The 18,889-nt window shown below is 40.5% G+C and overlaps 1 protein-coding gene across 6 annotated transcripts in view; it reads right to left on the bottom strand.

The window, feature by feature from the left end:
* Positions 1-1,322: 1,322 nt before the first annotated feature.
* The window catches only part of CASZ1 (castor zinc finger 1), a 435,575-nt gene continuing 418,008 nt past the window's right edge, over positions 1,323-18,889 (bottom strand). For 5 of the 6 annotated variants that reach the window (XM_077457984.1, XM_077457985.1, XM_077457986.1 and 2 more), the window contains 4 exons: positions 12,771-12,919; positions 11,314-11,524; positions 10,690-10,983; positions 1,323-5,921 (listed from right to left, as the gene is read on the bottom strand). In XM_077457984.1, the coding sequence (XP_077314110.1) occupies positions 4,816-5,921; positions 10,690-10,983; positions 11,314-11,524; positions 12,771-12,919 (1,760 nt within the window). In that variant the 3' untranslated portion in view covers positions 1,323-4,815. The remainder of the gene's footprint in view (positions 5,922-10,689; positions 10,984-11,313; positions 11,525-12,770; positions 12,920-18,889) is intronic. The other variant, XM_077457987.1, reaches the window with a different exon arrangement.

Here is an 18,889-nt window from a genome sequence, read left to right as displayed (position 1 = left end):
TCTGTGTTATATATAAAAGATGTCGATCTATACGTTTTACATCAGAGCATCTCCCGATGCTCACGTGACTCCTCAGCTGCCAGCTATAGAGGGAAGGGCCGAGAACTCTGCTGACGTCAGCCGAAGAGTCACGCGAGCACCGGGGGAGACGCTCTGATAAGGTACAGATCAGCATTTTCTTTTTTTTTATATATATAACACAGACACTGGAACACACAATTTTATTTTACAGAGGGGATTGTATGTTTATAGTGTAGTTATGATGGCAGCAGGAGGGATGGGCTAGGGCAGTGATGGCGAACCTTGGCACCCCAGATGTTTTGGAACTACATTTCCCATGATGCTCTGGCACTCTGCAGTGTACTGGAGCATCATGGGAAATGTAGTTCCAAAACATCTGGGGTGCCAAGGTTCGCCATCACTGGGCTAGGGAGTGGATGGAGCTGAAAGACAGGGAGGGGGAAGAGGATGGGGGAGAGCTGCGGAAGACAGAGGCATGTTAACTGACTGCGGTGTCAGGGCTCAGCAGCCATGATAAACCATGGTCAATTTACAGGGGGGAGGGCAGAACCAGGCATAAGACAGTTTATTTTAGGTGATAAAAGGGGACAAATTGCACAGTACAGACACTTTAAGGGAACAGAATCAGTTTTTTTTTTAATTAGGGTAACAAATGCTTTCATTTCAGAGAGCTGTGCTAAAGGTGGGATTATGAGATTGCTATAACCGTGGGGTTGTTGTGTCTGGGTGGGGTGCGCATCTCTCTGTGCAGAGTAAATACACATGAGTATTTTCATTCTTTCTTGTAAATATTTTTTTTATGCTTTATATTTCTTCCTTTTCCCTTGAGTGAGTGATAGCTGCAGAGTACTTTTTTTTTGGTTAGGCAATTTGCTTAGTAGAAGATGCAGGTTGATGATTTAAGGTTGGTATAGGTATTATTTGGTAGCGAAATAATATGTTATAAGAGGTGTGGATTGTAATGCAATTTTGTGAAAGACGGTGTGAATCTGTTTTCTTTTCTCTGACAAAAATGTAATTAAATTATAATATGTAAAAAAAAAATTAAAAAAGAAGAATTTTGTAAATAAAAAATCTGTTTCTTAAAGTCTCTCTCCTTTGCTTTATTGGCTTTTGAGTACTGCGTGACAGTTGGAGGCGTAATTATACAGGGTTTATTATACTGGCTTAATCTTAACAATTATACTGACTTAATGTTTTTTTGTTTTACCAGTGTCCAAACTTCCTGTAGGCAAAAGTATAACTCACACGTCCAAAACCTAATATAGTCCTGTGTGCCTTATTGGATTTAAAGAAACAGATTTTACGGTAAGTACAAAAACCTTCTTTTATTCTATACTATACAGTATTCAGGTGAACATCTGTCAAACTCAGAATTCTGAGGCAGTCAATGCAGAGGAAGATCTGCACATTTTTGGACACACTGTGCATAGTAGTAACTTTGGTTTCTCACATAAGAACCTGTGGCTGAGACTATATAAGGATTCCAAACTTATTAATAAATGATCAAAATGCATGTTTATCACAAAAAAATCTAAATGAGAATGTGGTACTGGAAATACCATGCTTTCTGCTTTATGTGCACAAACCCAATTTTATTACACATTCCATCAATCAATAGCCTCCAGAGAAAACCCGATTTAAACCTTCAGTTCCGATGTAGGATGCAGCCACAAATATCAAGACAAAAGACGCTAGATAAAGTTAATGAGAGCTCTGGTGCTCCTACCCTGCTGCTCTAAAATAAAATATTATACATATTTTTCACATAGTCCTATCACTGCAGTTCTGAAAAATTGACACAATTGGAATGTCTATTTTTTCCAGTTTTTATTGAGTGAAAATGTCAAACCTTGCATCAGTCATGCAAAAAAAAAATCAAAAAAAAAAATCAAAAAAAAAAAAAAAATCAAATAAATAAACACATATATTAAATTTCTAACAGCACTAAATTCAAGTGGAAAAATATTCAGTTCTTATTAATGTGGGAAAGTCCAATTCAAGTATTTAGAAGAACCCATTCTTACCTGGCTTAATAATAATAATAATAATGTTAAAAGTATATATATGTATGTAATACATATATACAAAACATATATATATATATATATATATATATCACATACCACATTATATACATATGTACACATGCTTATACCTATATCAATATACAGACAGGGTATTCAGATATAGATAGTACACTGTAATTAGCCAGGATGACCTTAGATTTGTTTCCACAGAAAATTTTGAAAAAAAGAAAAAAAAAAAAGACACGTTAAAATTTTGTAGATGAGTTGGAGATGGCTTATGTCCTACTGTGCAATATCAAGTTTAGAAAAAACTCCAACCTGATCATTTCTTCATATTTTTTTTATTCTTTTAATATATCATTCCATTTTATTTTTTGCTACATTTAAGCATGTTTATTTTCTTTTCTTTCTTTTTTTTTTTTTTTTTAATGGGTGCTATAAAGTGTGTATTAGAGATTGTAGTGTAGCCGCTGATTCAGTAGAACCTCTCTTTACAACCACTGGCCCCTTTCCTAATGCTTCTGTAGGACAAGCCTATACTTACCCGCAAAAGAAGAACTTTTTTTTTTTTTTAATTTTTCATTTCAGGTATACAACAAATAGAAGGCATCAGGAAAGGGAGGTTCATAGTGATTGCTGTGATGTTTTACAGCATATAAAGAAATTGAAAAACACCACTCCTATCTTCATATAGTTAACCGTTTGGCTTCTGAGAAACCACACTGTATGTTTCACACATTAATGGATTTCTTAGTTGCAAAAGGGTTTGAGAGGCATTTATTCCCAGACTCATCTCACAGATAAAATATATTTATACGTTAAAAAAGGAAAAAAAAAAGAAAACCCTGAAAAAAAAAAAAAAAAAAAAGCACACGTAACTGATTGAGGAGGAAACCCACAAATTAAATATATAACTAAAAACTTATATTAACAATCTGAAGATTACAATCCTCCATATTATCTGAACATTATGTTATTTTATTCTCTATAAAATTCAAGTTAAAAGTCGGAATCACACATTTCAGTGCTAAAGTGAAGTCGGACTTCAGGACTTCCAAGAAATCAGAAGCTAAAAACCAAAAAAAAAAAAAGAAGGAGTTAGAGCAGGGACTAGGAGCTGAAATTTGTCTGCTGATGCTCAGACATACAGCCACCTTTTGCAAGCTTATTTTTTTTTTCTATATTTTTTTTTCACTTTTGCTTTTTTGTTCTATATATAATAACCTTTACAGAAAAAAATACTGTACAACTTTTTCTTTAAATCAGAATTAATAAGTTGCTCTGACATCATTCATTGTGAACACTTGAGGCTTTCCCTCCTCATCTATTTGCTGTTTGCTTTTTTTTTTTTTTTTTTAAGGTAACTAAATCGAACTCGTCTAGGAATTGTTGAGGTGGGTGGGACCTGTTAAATTTGTGTCTGATAGTTAAAGAAGATGGAAGCCATTCTGTAGTGCTTTGAATACTTGTAGTAGCGCTACCAACATCCACTTACTAAATCTAAAATAATCCTGGTCAGAGAAACTTGCACATTGATTTAACACTCAAATGCTGCTTTCATTTGGCAGAAAACCTTGTTGGATTTTGGGTAGAAAGGGCCACAGAAGCCTATCTAGCGACCGTTATAAAAAAGGGGAAGGGAAGCAGAATGTTCTAGCTTATTTATGATAAGCCGAAAAGAGAAAATAAGAAGCCTCCGACCATATATTTATAATTTTTTTATTTTTTTTTTATTTTTACTGAATAGTTTTCTACCTGAGAAAGAGGGCATCCTGTGCTATAGTTATTGGTCTGTAGAATCGACTGCTAGCCCCATCTGTTTCCTCTAAAATATAACAACCTTTTTGCAGTATGTAGTCGTTTGATGTTCCACTAAAGGTCACTATAGCTGGGCTACACAGAACAGTTCAAAGTGGAAGAGAACCGTTGCTCTACTGACTCCTGAGCAGCAATAGTTTCCTGCTTATGGAACTTTCTTCGGAAGGTGCTACAGGAATCCCACCTCTTATGACACATTTATCTACCCCCACTAAAATTTCCAATATTTTTATCAAGCATTTATCAAGCACGTCAAAGAGGGGCTGAAGGGATCTCCCACCGTAATGAGGTTAGCCTGGCTGCTTATACAAGTCTTATGTTCAATATGCCAGAACAATGCCAAAATAAATAAATAAACCAGAGCAATTGATGCAGAGGAAAAAAAAAAGCCTTCTATATAAATATTTATAAAATAAAACAATAGCTTCTCGGGAACAACCCAGAGAGAAACTGGAAGAACAGGAGAGAGAGCCTCATCACAGGGCGCCTGATAATGCTAATCAATAAATACCCATAACCCAAGCCCAGCTGACCTCCTCCCTTGCCACAAAACACATAGAAGCGTTATCCTTTTTCTGGCATGCTAGAGCAGGAGTAGCGAATACCCCATCTTGTCACCCCTCTTTAAAAGGGCCAGCAGTTGGATTTTTATATTAAGTTGAGTCATACAGAAATATGCTTTGTCCCATTTGCTCTCAAGCACCAGAATGAATAGATTGTAATGGAGGAGGCCAGCAAACAGAAATGCCCCCTTGAGTCTTGTTTACTGATCACTTGGTCAAGTCCCCCCTTGCAGAAGTCATTTAGCTGCTTTTTTTTTTTTTTTCCTTTAATTTACTATTCCTTCACTTGTTCTTTGTATTCATTTTTGGGGTGTTTGTATGGGTCGTGAGAGCAGGGCCCTCATTGGGAGTGACTTATAAAACATTCAAAGTTTAAAGTTGCTTCAAGGGGATGTCTCAAGGTTTAATGGAGTTATGGAGGTATCACAGTGGTTTGTAGAATCCCCTGCACTTGCGTTGATTCCTTTCGTTGGTAAACATTCACTATCAGCCAAGGAATCCTCAGAATCTGTGTTAAGATCCTCCTCCTCATCGTCCTCATCATCATCGTCGTCGTCGTCCTCTTCATCGTCGTCATCTTCCTGGGACAGATCATCATCGGCATCCCGGCAATTGGTCGTCTCAGTGTTTTCCCTGGAGCCACTGTCGGCCCCATCCTGTGGCTTTTTGCTCAGGTCTAGCGAGTCATTCAGGCCTACCCCAGCAGCATTTTGTAGGAACAGGAGGGAGCTGTGAGTGTCTGTGCTCAAGTTGAGAGAGCTGTCCAAGTTCACGCTTTGATTTTGGAGGTCAAACTCAGGAGCACTATGAATTGATCCTTCTGGACCAGGGGAAACAGAGGGTAGCTCCCCTCGTTCTTGTTTCTCGTGTTTTCGCTTGTGTGAGTCCATTTGAGACATTCCCACCACAGTGTGCTTACAGCCGGGATAAGTGCAATGAAAGTGTGAGCACTTCAACTTGTACTTGCAGTCGGGCACTTCACAATCTGCGCTGGAGCTAAATTGGCAGAATCCGGCAGCACTGATGACGTCCTGCTTTCCATGGTGCTTGCGGTGCGCGGTTACTTTAGTGCTGTCAGTGCATCGGAAGCCACAGCGCAAACAGTGAAAGTGAGTGCTGTTCCCTGAGAACTGGCAGTCAGGGAAGTTGCAGCTAAGAGAGGATTTAAACCGCTTAAAGTCATCCAAAACCAGGTTGTCCACTCTATCATGGTGCTGGGCGTGCTTGTACATGTGTGTTCGTCCACAGAATTTGTAGCCACAGTTCTCTCTGGTACAGTGATAATGGGTCACCTTCAAGGAGAACTGGCATGATGAATCTTTGCAGTCTTCATACAGATCGTAACGCCTGAATCCTTCCAACATCATCCCTTCATCCAGCATTTTGCGGGAAGAAGCGGTCTTGCGTCGTTTACCAAAAGGTGACATGTCCTCAATGATCCAGAATCGTTTTTTGGCTCCAGAAGCTGTTGGCATGGTGATGGTGTTCCCTGCAATAAGGAGAGACTTTGGTATAAGTATCTGTATATAAGAATCTGATTTAAATTAAAAAAGGTGTATGTAAGGTATTATGCCAGATAATGGAATTACATATTTCATAATATTATCTTAGAAAATCTTTATCTTATCTGTATAAACATTGACAGAATAACACATTGTCATTATCTTTTGTGTGCATGTAGCTTATCGCACTATATCACTCATTAAAAGTTGTGCTAATTATGTTATTTAACAGCTTTTGTCTCTTTCAACCCTTTTTCTGTTTTTCATATCACTTCTATATATAGTAATATGATTCTCTTTGTATATGTTATCAATTTGTATAAATTGTCTTACCAGATGTGTATACCTATTGTCAGAGGATTACATATCCAGAACATTAACTTACAACTTCTGTATTTCTGCCCTAGTAGACACTGGGGTTTATTTCCTAAAACTGGAGAGTGCAGATTCTGCACAGAAACCAATGAGCTCCCAGTCTTTTTTTTTTTTTTGTTTTGTTTTTTTGTCAAAGCTTAAAGCAGAGTTCCACCCAAAAGTGGAAGCTCTGCTGATCTGCATCCTCCCCCCACATTTTGCACCTTTTAGGGGGGAAGCGGGTACCTGTTTTTGACAGGTACCAGTCACCCACTTCTAGGAGACTGTGTCACGGCAACTTCTGGTCCCCTCCTCCTTCCTCTGCCGCTGGACCAGTTAGAAAGCACAGTGCACTTCGCACGTGCATAGTAGGCAACTGGCTGTGAAGCCGAAAGGCTTTATTGCCGGTTTCCCTTACCACGAATGGCGACGGCAGCATCCGAGAGCCGATCGGAAAATTGGCTGGGGTGCCGACATTGCGGGATCGATTGACGGGTAAGTGTCCTAATATAATAATAATATAAAAAGTCAGCAGCTACAGTATTTGTAGGGGGTTGTAAAGGTTCATGCTTTTTCACCTTAATACCTCCTATGCATTAAGGTGAAAAAAAAATATTTGGCGATTCCAGACCTCCCAGCCCCCCTCCCCCCCTCCCTTTTACTTTCCTGAGCCCTCAAAAATCCCATGTCGAAAACACGCTTGATGTCAGCCTGGTCTTCTCTGCTCTTCATTTGATAGATTGATAGCAGCACAGCCATTGGCTCACGGTGCTGTCAATCAACTCCAATGACGCGGGGCTGAGTCGTGGCATCGGCGGCTTATGGACGCCAGCTACAGGACTCGGGAGCGCGCCCGCAAGCTAACCCCCTTGGGAGAGTGCTTCCCAGAGGGGGTTAGCTGATTCGGGGAGGAGCCAAGACATCTGGCGAGGGACCCCAGAAGACGTGGATTGGGGCCACTGTGTGCAAAACTAGCTGCACAATGGAGGTAAGTATGACATGTTTGTTATGCTCAGCTGTTCTGTTCTGACTGTGGCTGGCCAGCTGCTGGTTTTTCCAGCATGCTCGTCTGGCAGAAGCCACCCAAACGGCTGGCTTCTGTCAGACCAACTGACATACACATGGGCTGAATGTCGGACGGTTTTTATTGAACCGACATTCGGTCTGTGTGTACTAGACATTAGGATGCTGCTTGTTCTCTAACTTGAGACAAGTTTTTATTTTTTGGATTGAGTAGGAGACATTTAAAGGCTCTGTCTGCTGCAGACTGTTCTGGTATTCCGACTATGGGTGCCGGCTGTTACAATACAATAGCCGAAAATGGCAACTTCATCCATCCATGTGGATACAACAACTGAGTGGTTTGTCTCGTTCACCCCAGGAGGCTGAGTGTTCGAGGCCAGCTTAAGACAACTGTCAGTGGAGCAGTTGGAAGATTTATTTTTTACTTCTAGTTCTGGTGACTGCTGTAACATTTTTAATTACCCGCTGTTTTCAATCCTGAAGACAACTGTCCCAAATAGAGAGCATAAATCTCACCAGTACTGAGTTTTGATCAGATAACATTTAGGCTGACCATGAATAAGACAGAATGAGGCATTCTTTAGCAAATTTAGATGGGCACATGTAGGATGAAATCTGTATTGTCCATAGAGCACGGCTTAAGGCGGAAGTTCAGTTTTTGGATGGAACTCCGCTTTAAGGTCGCTGGGTGTCAGATGGAGGTATGTTGTCCCTGTGCCCACCTTCTACAGTTAAGAGCCCTTAAGGCCTATTGTCTCTGTGGCCTTAACAGCCCCAGTATCTTAAATCCTTCCCCTGTTAACACTTATGCCGCGTATACATGATCGGACATTCCGACAACAAAACTGTGGATTTTTTTTTTTTCCGACGGACGTTGGCTTAAACTTGTCTTGCATACACACTGTTGCACAAATGTGGTCGGAAATTCCGATCTCCAAAAACGCGGTGATGTACAAAAAGTACGACGAGCTGGGAAAAATGAAATTCAATAGCCAGTACGGCTCTTCTGCTTGAGTCCGAGCATGCGTGGATCTTTGTGCGTCGGAATTGTGTACACACGCTCGGAAAATCTGAGAACCTTCTCTCAAACATTTGTTGGCGGAAATTCCGCCAACAAATGTTCTATGGAGCATACACACGGTCGGACTTTCCGACAACAAGCTCACATCCAACATTTGTTGTCGGAAAATCCTATCGTGTGTACGGGGCATTAGAATTGTTTTTAATGGGAAAAGGGTTGTGTTCAAAAACTACACTGGGGTGGGGTAGTTCTATGCAGTCCAATTAGGTTTAAACCATGCTTAGCGGACTTCTTTATCAAAATGGAATTTAAAGCATACTGCTAAATACACTGTTGAAATACAACTACCGTAGTATAGGTTTTACATTTTTCCCACCAAAACAAATTGTAATTCTGCACAGCCAATGTTTTTCTTTACACATGTCTGCCAAGCTGCACAGCAAGGCAGGTAAACACACTTACTTTCTGGTTCAGAAATTCACCTGCCTGTCGCCTCTTTTTATTTTTGCTTTCTTATTGGACAAGACTCATCATCATTATCTCTGTGAAATGAAGGTGATCCAGGAACCAGTGAAGCTGAACCAGGCAGTACGTAAAGTGATCTTCCTGGCTACAGCAGATGTTTGAATGCCACCAGACTGTGGTGGTGTTTGGCTGGTAAAACCGTAAATTTCATATGTGTGTTTGTTTGTCTGGAATTAACCGTTAAAGCCAAAAAATTTCTAGTTCTGGATAGAGGAAAGATTAGAACCACTGTCAGGATTTTACTGCTGTCCAGGTCTCTGCTAGAGAGAATCCCCCTTACTTCCTTGCCCTGCTGCAATGGTTTTAACCAATCGTTTAGTCAGGGTAAATCTGCAACAGGAGACCATACAGAAATAAATATCTGATGGGGTTCTAGAGAAAAGAAAAGCTTGTTGGTGTCGCAGAGTTCCCCCACTTCTGTTTGGTGAAACATTAGCAGGAGGTAAGGGTAAATCTCTCCAGCAGAGCCTTGGATACCAGTGTACCCTGAGAGAAAAGGTACGCATTTGCATTTAAAAAAATAATAATGGTGGGAGGAAGGGGTGGCCCTGTAGTTGGGCTTAAAACATACCAAACTTTAGCTGGCTATACATTCTTTGATTCATGAACTGGCCCAAATTCACTCAGTGGGTGGCTGTGTCAGTTGCCTCCCACTTGATATTCAATATTGTCCACTTGATACTCAAATTGTCAGCCGTACAGAGCCTACATCCAATTTTAACAGCTAGCAGGGCTGGCTATCAAAATACAATAGCCACAGAAGAATACTCTTCCATACATGCTGTGTAGCATGGATGGAGGAATCTGTTAGATTTTTTTCTTCCAGCCTGCAGGCTGAACCGAAAAATAAAATCTGTATGGCCAGCTTTAAAATGTGCCCCTCATTCTGTAATAAAACTATTGCAGCATTCAGAAGACACATATTGGAGATGTAGCTTTTCCTTTTTTGAAGATGGAAGTATTTTCACGTATCAGCAATGGGAGGTTCAGATTAGCCCGTGTATTACAAAAACCACTAGGCAGGCATTAGCATAGTAAGATTTTACCCTCAACCTACCACCAACAGAAATACTACAGGCCTTGACCTCTTTGTTGTTCAGAAATAGGGATGAGCTTGAATTGGATCAAAACCCAGAGGTCAGCTGTCATTCCTGGGCCAATGTACCATATTAGGTCAATGAGATTGACCTAATATGGTGGCCATGTGAGTTCAATGAAGTTGTCCATGCCCCTTTGTGTACATATACTGCATGGTGGGGAATGTCTTGCCTGCAACTCATTGGCCCAGGAATGACAGCAAACTTCTGGGTTCGGAACAGATACAAACTCATGCCTATTTCCAACATATCCACATACCAGCATCAACATAATTATTTTTCCATCAAAATCAGAAAAATCAAACAGTTCTACGTGTTATTTAAGTTGTTCCTTCATTTCCACTCCAGAGCAGGAAATATCTATGGCACTGGTGGTGGTGAGTTCTCCTGAACTTGGAAGGAAATGAGGACGATTGGCAAAATTCCATGAGTTTGTAAGGTTGTTGACTTTTAATGAAAACTGCCACTCTACCACAGCTGATACTCTAATGACATAGCTTTTAGGTAAAGAGTATATTGTTTAGTTTGTCTCCAAGTGAACAGTACACACGAAGTACAAAAACAAATGAAAAGATAAGTTATCATTTTACTTAACAGCCAGCAAATTACACATTTTAAAAAGTACAATTTAAATTGAACTGTTCATGTTACGATATTGGCAAGAAATGAATTGATTTTGTTCTGTAATTCAGGATACACATAATCTAGGATGGCATAGAAGAAGCTGAAAGGTACCTGCTGCATCCTGTACTAGCGGAACGTCGTTTTTGACTGGAGCTTGAGTGGCTATTACTGGTGTGAAAGTTGGAGTGCTGCTTGTTGGCACCACAATGCCCCTGCTGACCCCCAGGCTGGCAGTGATCAGGGAGTATGAGACACAGGATGGAGACAGCAAGTACGGAAGGGAAGAGAGGGGAGGCCTGACCAAGGCAGGAGGAAAGGTAGGAGCATGAGGCATAGCCGCTGTTGGAGGTGGTGGAGGTGCATTGTGGGTGAGAGCGTCGTCAGAAGCAGAAGGGACCAGGCAGCCTGGAGAATGTAGAGAGAAAGCAGGAAACAGAACAAGGAGGGGAAAAAAAAGAAACAGAACAAAATGAACCAAATGAGAAGCTGAAAAGAGATAATGATGAGATGAAATGAAACACTAAACAGAAAAGGAGTGTTTGGACTCACAGCAGTGGGCTAAGTGGATGGAGTTAAATGCTGGTTAGTACAAACTGAGCAACTTCTTTGTTATGGCGACAGTTATGTCACATATTCTGGCTATTAGTAACAATGATGTGTGAGTTATCTAACCTAAATATAACAAGACCAAGAGTCAGACTCACGATGTATAATATCATCCAACTCAACACTTACCTGCATCGGTACTTTCATTGCCCACAGGTGTACTGGAGCAGCTGCGATCAGGGTTGGAGGACTCAGACGACATCCCACCAGGACTGCCCAAACCAGTGTAATCCATGTATTCATCAGTCTCTGTGTCCATCATACTCTGACCTGGGGTGTGAAACAAGGGATTTTCTGGACTTGGGGCTGTGCTGCCACTCATGGGTGTTTGTGGAACCAACTGGAAAAACAAAAAAAACAAGCTAATTAGAGGTTGCCATTATGTGCGTTTCTTCCGTTTAAATAGCAATTCCACCTTTACACTTAAAACATTAAGATGAATTCCCAACTCACTCCTTTGGAACCCCCACTGCACTTATGCGCTGTGATAAGAATAATTGGCTGTCCATATACTTTAACCTCTTCACGACCACGCTATAGCCAAATGACGGCTGCAGCACAATCAACACATTTCCGGGAGGGCGTCATATTATGTGGCCCCCCCCCCCCGGTGATCGTGCTTCTCATGAGCGCCCCCTGCGGTGTGCATTCCACAGGCATCTGTGACTGTTGTGTTCTTGGGACACAGCTAATCACAGATTGTGCTAAAGAGCCAATCACAGCGGCTCTTTACCATGTGATCAGCTGTGTCAATTCAAAGTGTAAAATGGATTTGCCGGTTATCAGCATTCCTTTCCTCACGTTGACAGTGTGTAAGGGAAGGAGAGCCAATACCTGGCAAATCTACACAGGGGACATCTACACTGATCATCAGTGCAGCCCCAACAGTGGCCACCAGTGCTTCCAGTCAGTGTTCATCAGTTCCCATCAGTGAAGGAGAAAAATTACTTATTTAAAATTTGTTATAACAGAAACTAAGAACTTCTTTTTTTTCAAAATGTTCAGTCTTATTTCGTTTAGCAAAAAACAAAAAAAAAACCCCAGTGGGTGATTTTATATCACCAAGAGAAAGATCTATTTGTCATTTTGAGTTGCATGACCGCGTAATTCAAACTGCGACAGCGCTGAAAGCTGGCCTGGGCAGGAAGGGAGTAAAAGTGCCCAGTAGGCAAGTTGTTAAACTCCGTACACAGCCCTGTCAGCTGTGTAGCAGCATAATGCCAGCAATGGCCTACGGTCATTGGTCAGTGCTGTAACGTGACAGCACCAACCAATGGGAGTCTCCTCTTCTGTCCCGGAGGTAAAAAAGAGGCTTCCATTGGTCAGCACTTGTGTGAACGCGTTGACCACAAGCTATTGCTGGCAATATGCTGTTACAAAGCCGCTGGTACTTAAAAAATTGGTATATTGGCAGACATGGGCAGTGGATGATTCTCAGCACAGCAAATCAGTGCAGCCTGCTGGATGTTGGGAATTTATCTATATTTTTCTTTTTAGATGTAAAGGTGAAACTACCCTTTAATGAAGGAAGTACAGATTGAGGAATTTCTTCTATCCTGCCTAGGCAGTATGTGTCTTTAATTTACCTGGCCAGGTACACGGTCAAAGTTCTTTCCCAGCATCCTTCTCATGTGTTTGCGGGCATGTGATGTCATCTGGTGTTTTAGCAGGAAAGAAAACTGACAGCCATCCCGAATGCAGTGAAAATGACTGTTCACCTGATTGTATTTGCACCCTGGAAGACAAAACACAAAGAGGAGACGTTATAAATAATTTAGCCACATCACTCAATCAGTTACAAAGTCATATGAAATGTTTGATTGTAACTTCCTCAGCCCAAGTTTTTTTTCCTCTGTCTCTATTTATATAACTATTGCTTTTGCTGCTTCCATTAAGATCAAATGATTTAAAGTAAATTTAAAGGCAAAACTTTCCTCATTAAAAGGCAAAATGATTGTCTTTTCAGAAGTGTATGGCATAATGCTATGCCAGAGTCTAAGGGGTTGATTTACTAAAGGCACATAGACTGTGCACTTTGCAAAGTGCAGTTGCCCTCTGCAAGTGCAATTGCTTTAGAGCTTAGTTAATGAGGTAAAGCTTCACTTTGCAAAGAGTACCCAATCGTGTGCAAGGAATTTTTTTTAAAAACAGTGTTTTTGCTAGCACATGATTGGATGATGAAAGTCAGCAGAGCTTCTGCTCATTTACTAAGCTGTGGAAGCCCGGTATATCAAACGTTTAAATTAGATTTCTCTTTCTACTTTTAAGTTTCGGTCACGGTTTTTTAAGGTGTAGCTTCACCGTTTTTAGGTACTTTTTTATAAACTTTTATTGCCAGACAACACATTAGTCAGTACAAACAATATCCAAACATGGGCCAGTATAACATCCAGCAAAGAGGTGCATCAAAGCATACTGTCATAATAAGTGCCACCATAAAGAATAGAGCCCACTGAGCTAATATAGCAAACAATAGGCCTGTACACCAGTCTTGCCTAGCAAAGGTTTTTAATGAAGTTTTAAGAGAAACAAAAAAAGAAAAATTAAAATATACAACAAATGGAGCAGTTCAAACTAAGAAAACCACATAAGTGTATTATGTCACCTCATGTTCCATAAACAGGGGTTGCCCCCATTCGTCTCCGTTTCCCCCCAATCAACCACAGAAAGTTCCTACCCGTTCGGGGCTTCCTCCAGAATCACTGGAGAGTCCTCCCAACGGAACCACACTTTAATAAAAAAATTTTAGCTTCTTAGTTACTTTGCAAATCTTTCTTACCCTCTCTGCCTCCTGTTACACAAAGAATTTTTATTTTTTTTATCCATGTAATACTTTATTGGCAGGTTCCGCCCTGCACTTTTTGGTTTCTTGCCTAAGCAAGAATGATGCCCCTCCCGTTCCCAACGCCTTCTGGGATACTTGCGTCACTTATCCCAGAAGGTTTCGGGGCTATGTGTAGCACACTGGGAAATTACGAGCACATTACGTATGCACTGTGGCGTGTCTTTAGGGGGCCGAGTGTAAAAACCCGGAAGAGACTTGTGATAAGGCCCCCTGATGGCATTAGTACTGAAAATGGTGGCATGGGACCCAGCATGTGTTTAAGGACAATCAGTGTACTGGTGAGGAGAGGAAAAAAGAAAAAAAAAACATAAAGGGGAAGCGTTGGCAACATACAAGGTATTGGGTGCCTCAAATGCGGGGCACCAAAGGGTTTTGCATTATGTTCCACATATGTAATGCTAAAGAAGACTGTCCTAGACTGCAGACATACTGGAGGAGATGATGGTCAAAGACCAAGAATATGCTACAGGATTCTATGAAGACTAAAAAAATATTGTAGACGACAGTGATAGACCTGGGACATGTAATGTAAGACTAGTAGAGATCCTGCTATTGCGAATCAGTACTCCCACTCCATTTACAGACTGCTTGGTTTCAAGAGCTGCACAACTAGTAAAGAGTCCCCACATGGCTCCACTTAGGTATAAAAATGTAAGGCCTCATTCACAAAGGCATACAGAAGTGCAGGCTCTGGGGTAAAAAATCCTCTGGTCAGGAGCCGCAGGTGGTGCATACAGCTGCCCATAGAGATGAAATGCTATTTGTGCTTGTATCAAAAGGCCACATGTAGCCAGGCAGGCCATGGATCGAATGAGAGTGCTCCACCACCATACAAATGATGGACGCCTATGCACATAAAGACCTCTAATATAGGTTTGGCCACACGTCAGTGGACTCAGCCCCCTACTATGGACATGGAGAGGTCTGTCCCTTGGTTTGTTGCATTAGTTACTTTCTACAAGACCTTGCTGGCCCAGTCTGCACAGATGTTTGCATGAGGACTGTGTGGTTCTGTGCTGGTGCAATGGGGTTTATTTACTAAAGCTGGAGAGTGCAAAATCAGTCTCACTTCTGCAGAGAAACCAATCGGCTTCTAACCTCAGCTTGTTCAATTAAGCTTTGGCAATAAAACCTGGAAGCTGATTTCTATGCAGAAGTGAGACTGATTTTGCACTCTCCAGCTTTAGTAAATAAACCCCAGAGTGTGCAGGGAACCAGTGGTTCTGGTCTGCCTTGGGTAAGCAGAGCTAAGTGATCATCAGATCAACAAGCCCAGGGATATACATATCCATGCCCATAGGGGTGGGGGGGGCTGATATTATTAGGCTGGCACTTTGACCAATCACAACTGTATACCTATATCCGTATGTATGTGTATTTATTTATATATATATATATATATATATATATATATATATACATACACATACACACACAGTTGTGCTCATAAGTTTACCTGGCAGAATTTGATTTCTTGGCCATTTTTCGGAGAATATGAATGAGAACACAAAAACTTTTCTTTCACTCATGGTTATTATCAATCAACTGTGTTTACTCTTTTTAAATCATAATCACAACAGAAACTACCCAAATGACCCTAATCAAAAGTTTACATACCCTAGTGATTTTGGCCTGATAACATGCACACAAGTTGACACAGAGGGCTTTGAATGGCTATTAAAGGTAACCATCCTCACCTGTGATCTGTTTGCTTATAATTAGTGTGTGTGTATAAAAGTTCAATGAGTTTCTGGACTCTTGACATACCCTTGCATCTTTCATCCAGTGCCGAACTGACGTTTCTGGATTCTGAGTCATGAGGAAAGCTAAAAAATTGTCAAAGCATGTGTGGGAAAAGGTAGTTGTAACTGTATGAAACAGGAAAGGGATATAAAGATATCCAAGGAATTCAGAATGCCAATCAGCAGTGTTCAAACTCTAATCAAGAGGTGGAAAATGAGGGGTTCTGTTGAAACCAAACCATGGTCAGGTAGACCAACTAAAATTTCAGCCACAACTGCCAGGAAAATTGTTCAGGAAGCAAAGAAAACCCCACAAATTACTTCAGGTGAAATACAGGACTCTCTGAAAACATGCGGTGTGGCTGTTTCAAGATGCACAATAAGGAGGCACTTGAAGAAAGATGGTTTGAGTCGCCAGAAGAAAGCAATTACCACGCAAATGCCACAAAGTATCCCGCTTAAAATATGCCAAACAGCACAGAGACAAGCCTCAAACCTTCTGGCACAGAGTCATTTGGAGTCATGAGACCAAAATGTAGCTTTTTGCCACAACCATAAACGCTAAATTTGGTGAGGCATCAATAAGGCCTATGATGAAAGGTACATCATTCCTACTGTGAAACACGGAGGTGGATCGCTGATGTTTTGGGGATGTGTGAGCTACAAAGGCACAGGAAATTTGGTCAAAATTGTTGGCAAGATGAATGCAGTATATTATCAAAAAATACTGGCAGAACATTTGCATTCATCAACCAAGAAGCTGCACATGGGACGTACTTGGACCTTCCAACATGACAATGACCCACAACACAAGGCCAAGTCGACCTGTCATTGGCTACAGCAGAATAAAGTGAAGGTTCTGAAGTGGCTCTCAGTCTCCTGACCTCAATATCATTGAGCCACTCTGGGGAGATCTCAAACGTGCAGTTCATACAAGACAGCCCAAGAATTTACTGGAGGAAATGGAGACTTTACCATCTGAGAAGATAAAGAGCCTCATCCACAAATACCACAAAAGACTTCAAGCTGTCATTGATGTTAAAGGGGACAATACATGGTATTAAGAACTGGGGTATGTAAACTTTTGATCAGGGTCATTTGGGTAGTTTCTGTTGTCATTATGTTTTAAACAGAGTAAATACAGTTGATTAATAATAAATGGCTTCACCCAAACACTAACAATGAGTGAAAGAAAAGTTTTGTGTTATTCATATTCTCTGAAAAATGGCCAAGAAATCATAAATTCTGCCAGGGTATGTAAACTTACGGGCACAAATATATATATGAATTTATTTTGCACTTTTATATATGAGCACTCTAATATGTCTAATATATGTCTATCAACAGCACAACACTATTTTGCAAAATCGGTATCGGAGAAGCTGACACTGTTGTTGTTCTTGTGTCTCATTTAAAATTGCTTCTCCAATATGTTCTGTTCTCCCAACATTTCACAGATTCTAGTATACAAGCTTTGTGGATCTTTCTTCTAATTTGTGACCGTTGCTTCTCCAGCAACCAGAATAAACAGATGGAGGGTACGGCAGGTGAGGACTTGCAGTCACCATGGCAGCGTTACCTGGCTTTGTATGCTGGCCTGGCACCTGTAACTCGCAAAAGGTGAGCAAATAAGAGAAAGAGCTTTTTTTTTTTTTTTTTTCTTTCCTCTGACATCTGTAAAAGGACACGGGACTGGCTTGTGTATGTTGACGCTGATCACCCTGGTTACTGCAAGCCACTATTAACCCAGGACATGAATTCTTTATGAGTTAACAGGGTGAGGTCTTCTTGTTTTGTTTGTATGCAAAGGTTTTGGTTATACAAGAAATCTGATGAAGGGACACTGACTAAAAAAATGTTTAATCTATGGTCCTTTACTTGTTTACCTTGTTTAAGTGTGTGCATTGTCTATTTTAGTTTTGTATTAACAGTCTTGATTAACCACTTGACCGGGGCAGTTTTGTCCAATTTTTTTTTCTAAAATTTTTTAAATATAACCCCCAATTATATATTTTCTGAAAGCAGAGACCCTGCGGAATAAAATGGTGGCAGTTGAAATTTTGTATTCTATTTGTGCATGTGTTCAAATCTTTATTTCTTTTTTTTTGGGGGGGGGGGGGATCGTAAAACTAACTTTAGTGCATGCAAACGCAATAAAGTATGCAATTTTGAGGTAAAATATAGGGTTGAGTAAATAGATACCAAACATGTCAAGCCTTGTACCTGCCCAAATTTTTTTTTAAAACGACAGTATCAGAAATGATCCAAAGGTGACGCTTTAACGGCTTGCCGACCATTTAACTTGCATATACGGCAGCAAGGCGGCTCTGCTCTCCCTGCACTTCTGGGTCTGGGGCATGCATGTAACCCGCTCAAAGCAGAAGCTGATCTGCGGGAACCACTGGATTCGAAATTTCTGCCAGAACGGCGATCTGTAAACAAGGCAGATCGCCGTTCTGTCAGTAGGGAAGGCGTGGATCCTGTGTTCCTGCTAAGCAGGAACATGGATCCATGCCTTTCCCTAGTAAAAACACCTCCCCACACAGTACACAAGCACTGGCTAGGCACACATTTAACCCTTTAATCTCCCGATGTTAACCCCTTCCTAGCCAGAGTACAGTGACAGTGCATTTTTTTAAGCACTGATCACTGTGATGAATGAATGAAATACTTGTAAAGTGCACAATGCGAACTGAATCGCCTCTAGGCGTTAGTGTCGCTGATCCCCAAAAAGTGTCAGTAGTCGATTTGTCTGCTGCAATATCGCAGCCCCACTATAATTCACTACTAGTAAAGTCATTACTAGTAAAAAAAAAAAAATAGAAAAAAAAGTTCTATAAATATATCCCATAGTTTGTAGATGCTATAACTTTTGCACAAACCAATCAATATACGCTTATTGGAAAAAAAAAACTAAATATGTAGTAAAATACATATTGTCCTAAATTGATGAAGAAATTAGATTTTTTTTTTACAGTTTTTTATTGGATATGTTTTATAGCAGAAAGTAAAACTTTTTTTTTTTTTTTTTTTTAATTGTCAGGATTTTTTTGTTTATAGTGCAAAAAATAAAAACCACAGAGGTGATCAAATACCACCAAGTTAAGTTCTATTTACG

This window comes from Lithobates pipiens, unplaced genomic scaffold, assembly GCF_037356315.1.
Source record: "Lithobates pipiens isolate NorthernLeopardFrog02 unplaced genomic scaffold, aLitPip1_a1.2 Scaffold_27, whole genome shotgun sequence".
In the NCBI taxonomy this organism is placed as follows: Eukaryota; Metazoa; Chordata; class Amphibia; order Anura; family Ranidae; genus Lithobates; species Lithobates pipiens.
This window is presented reverse-complemented; position numbering and strand designations above follow the sequence as displayed.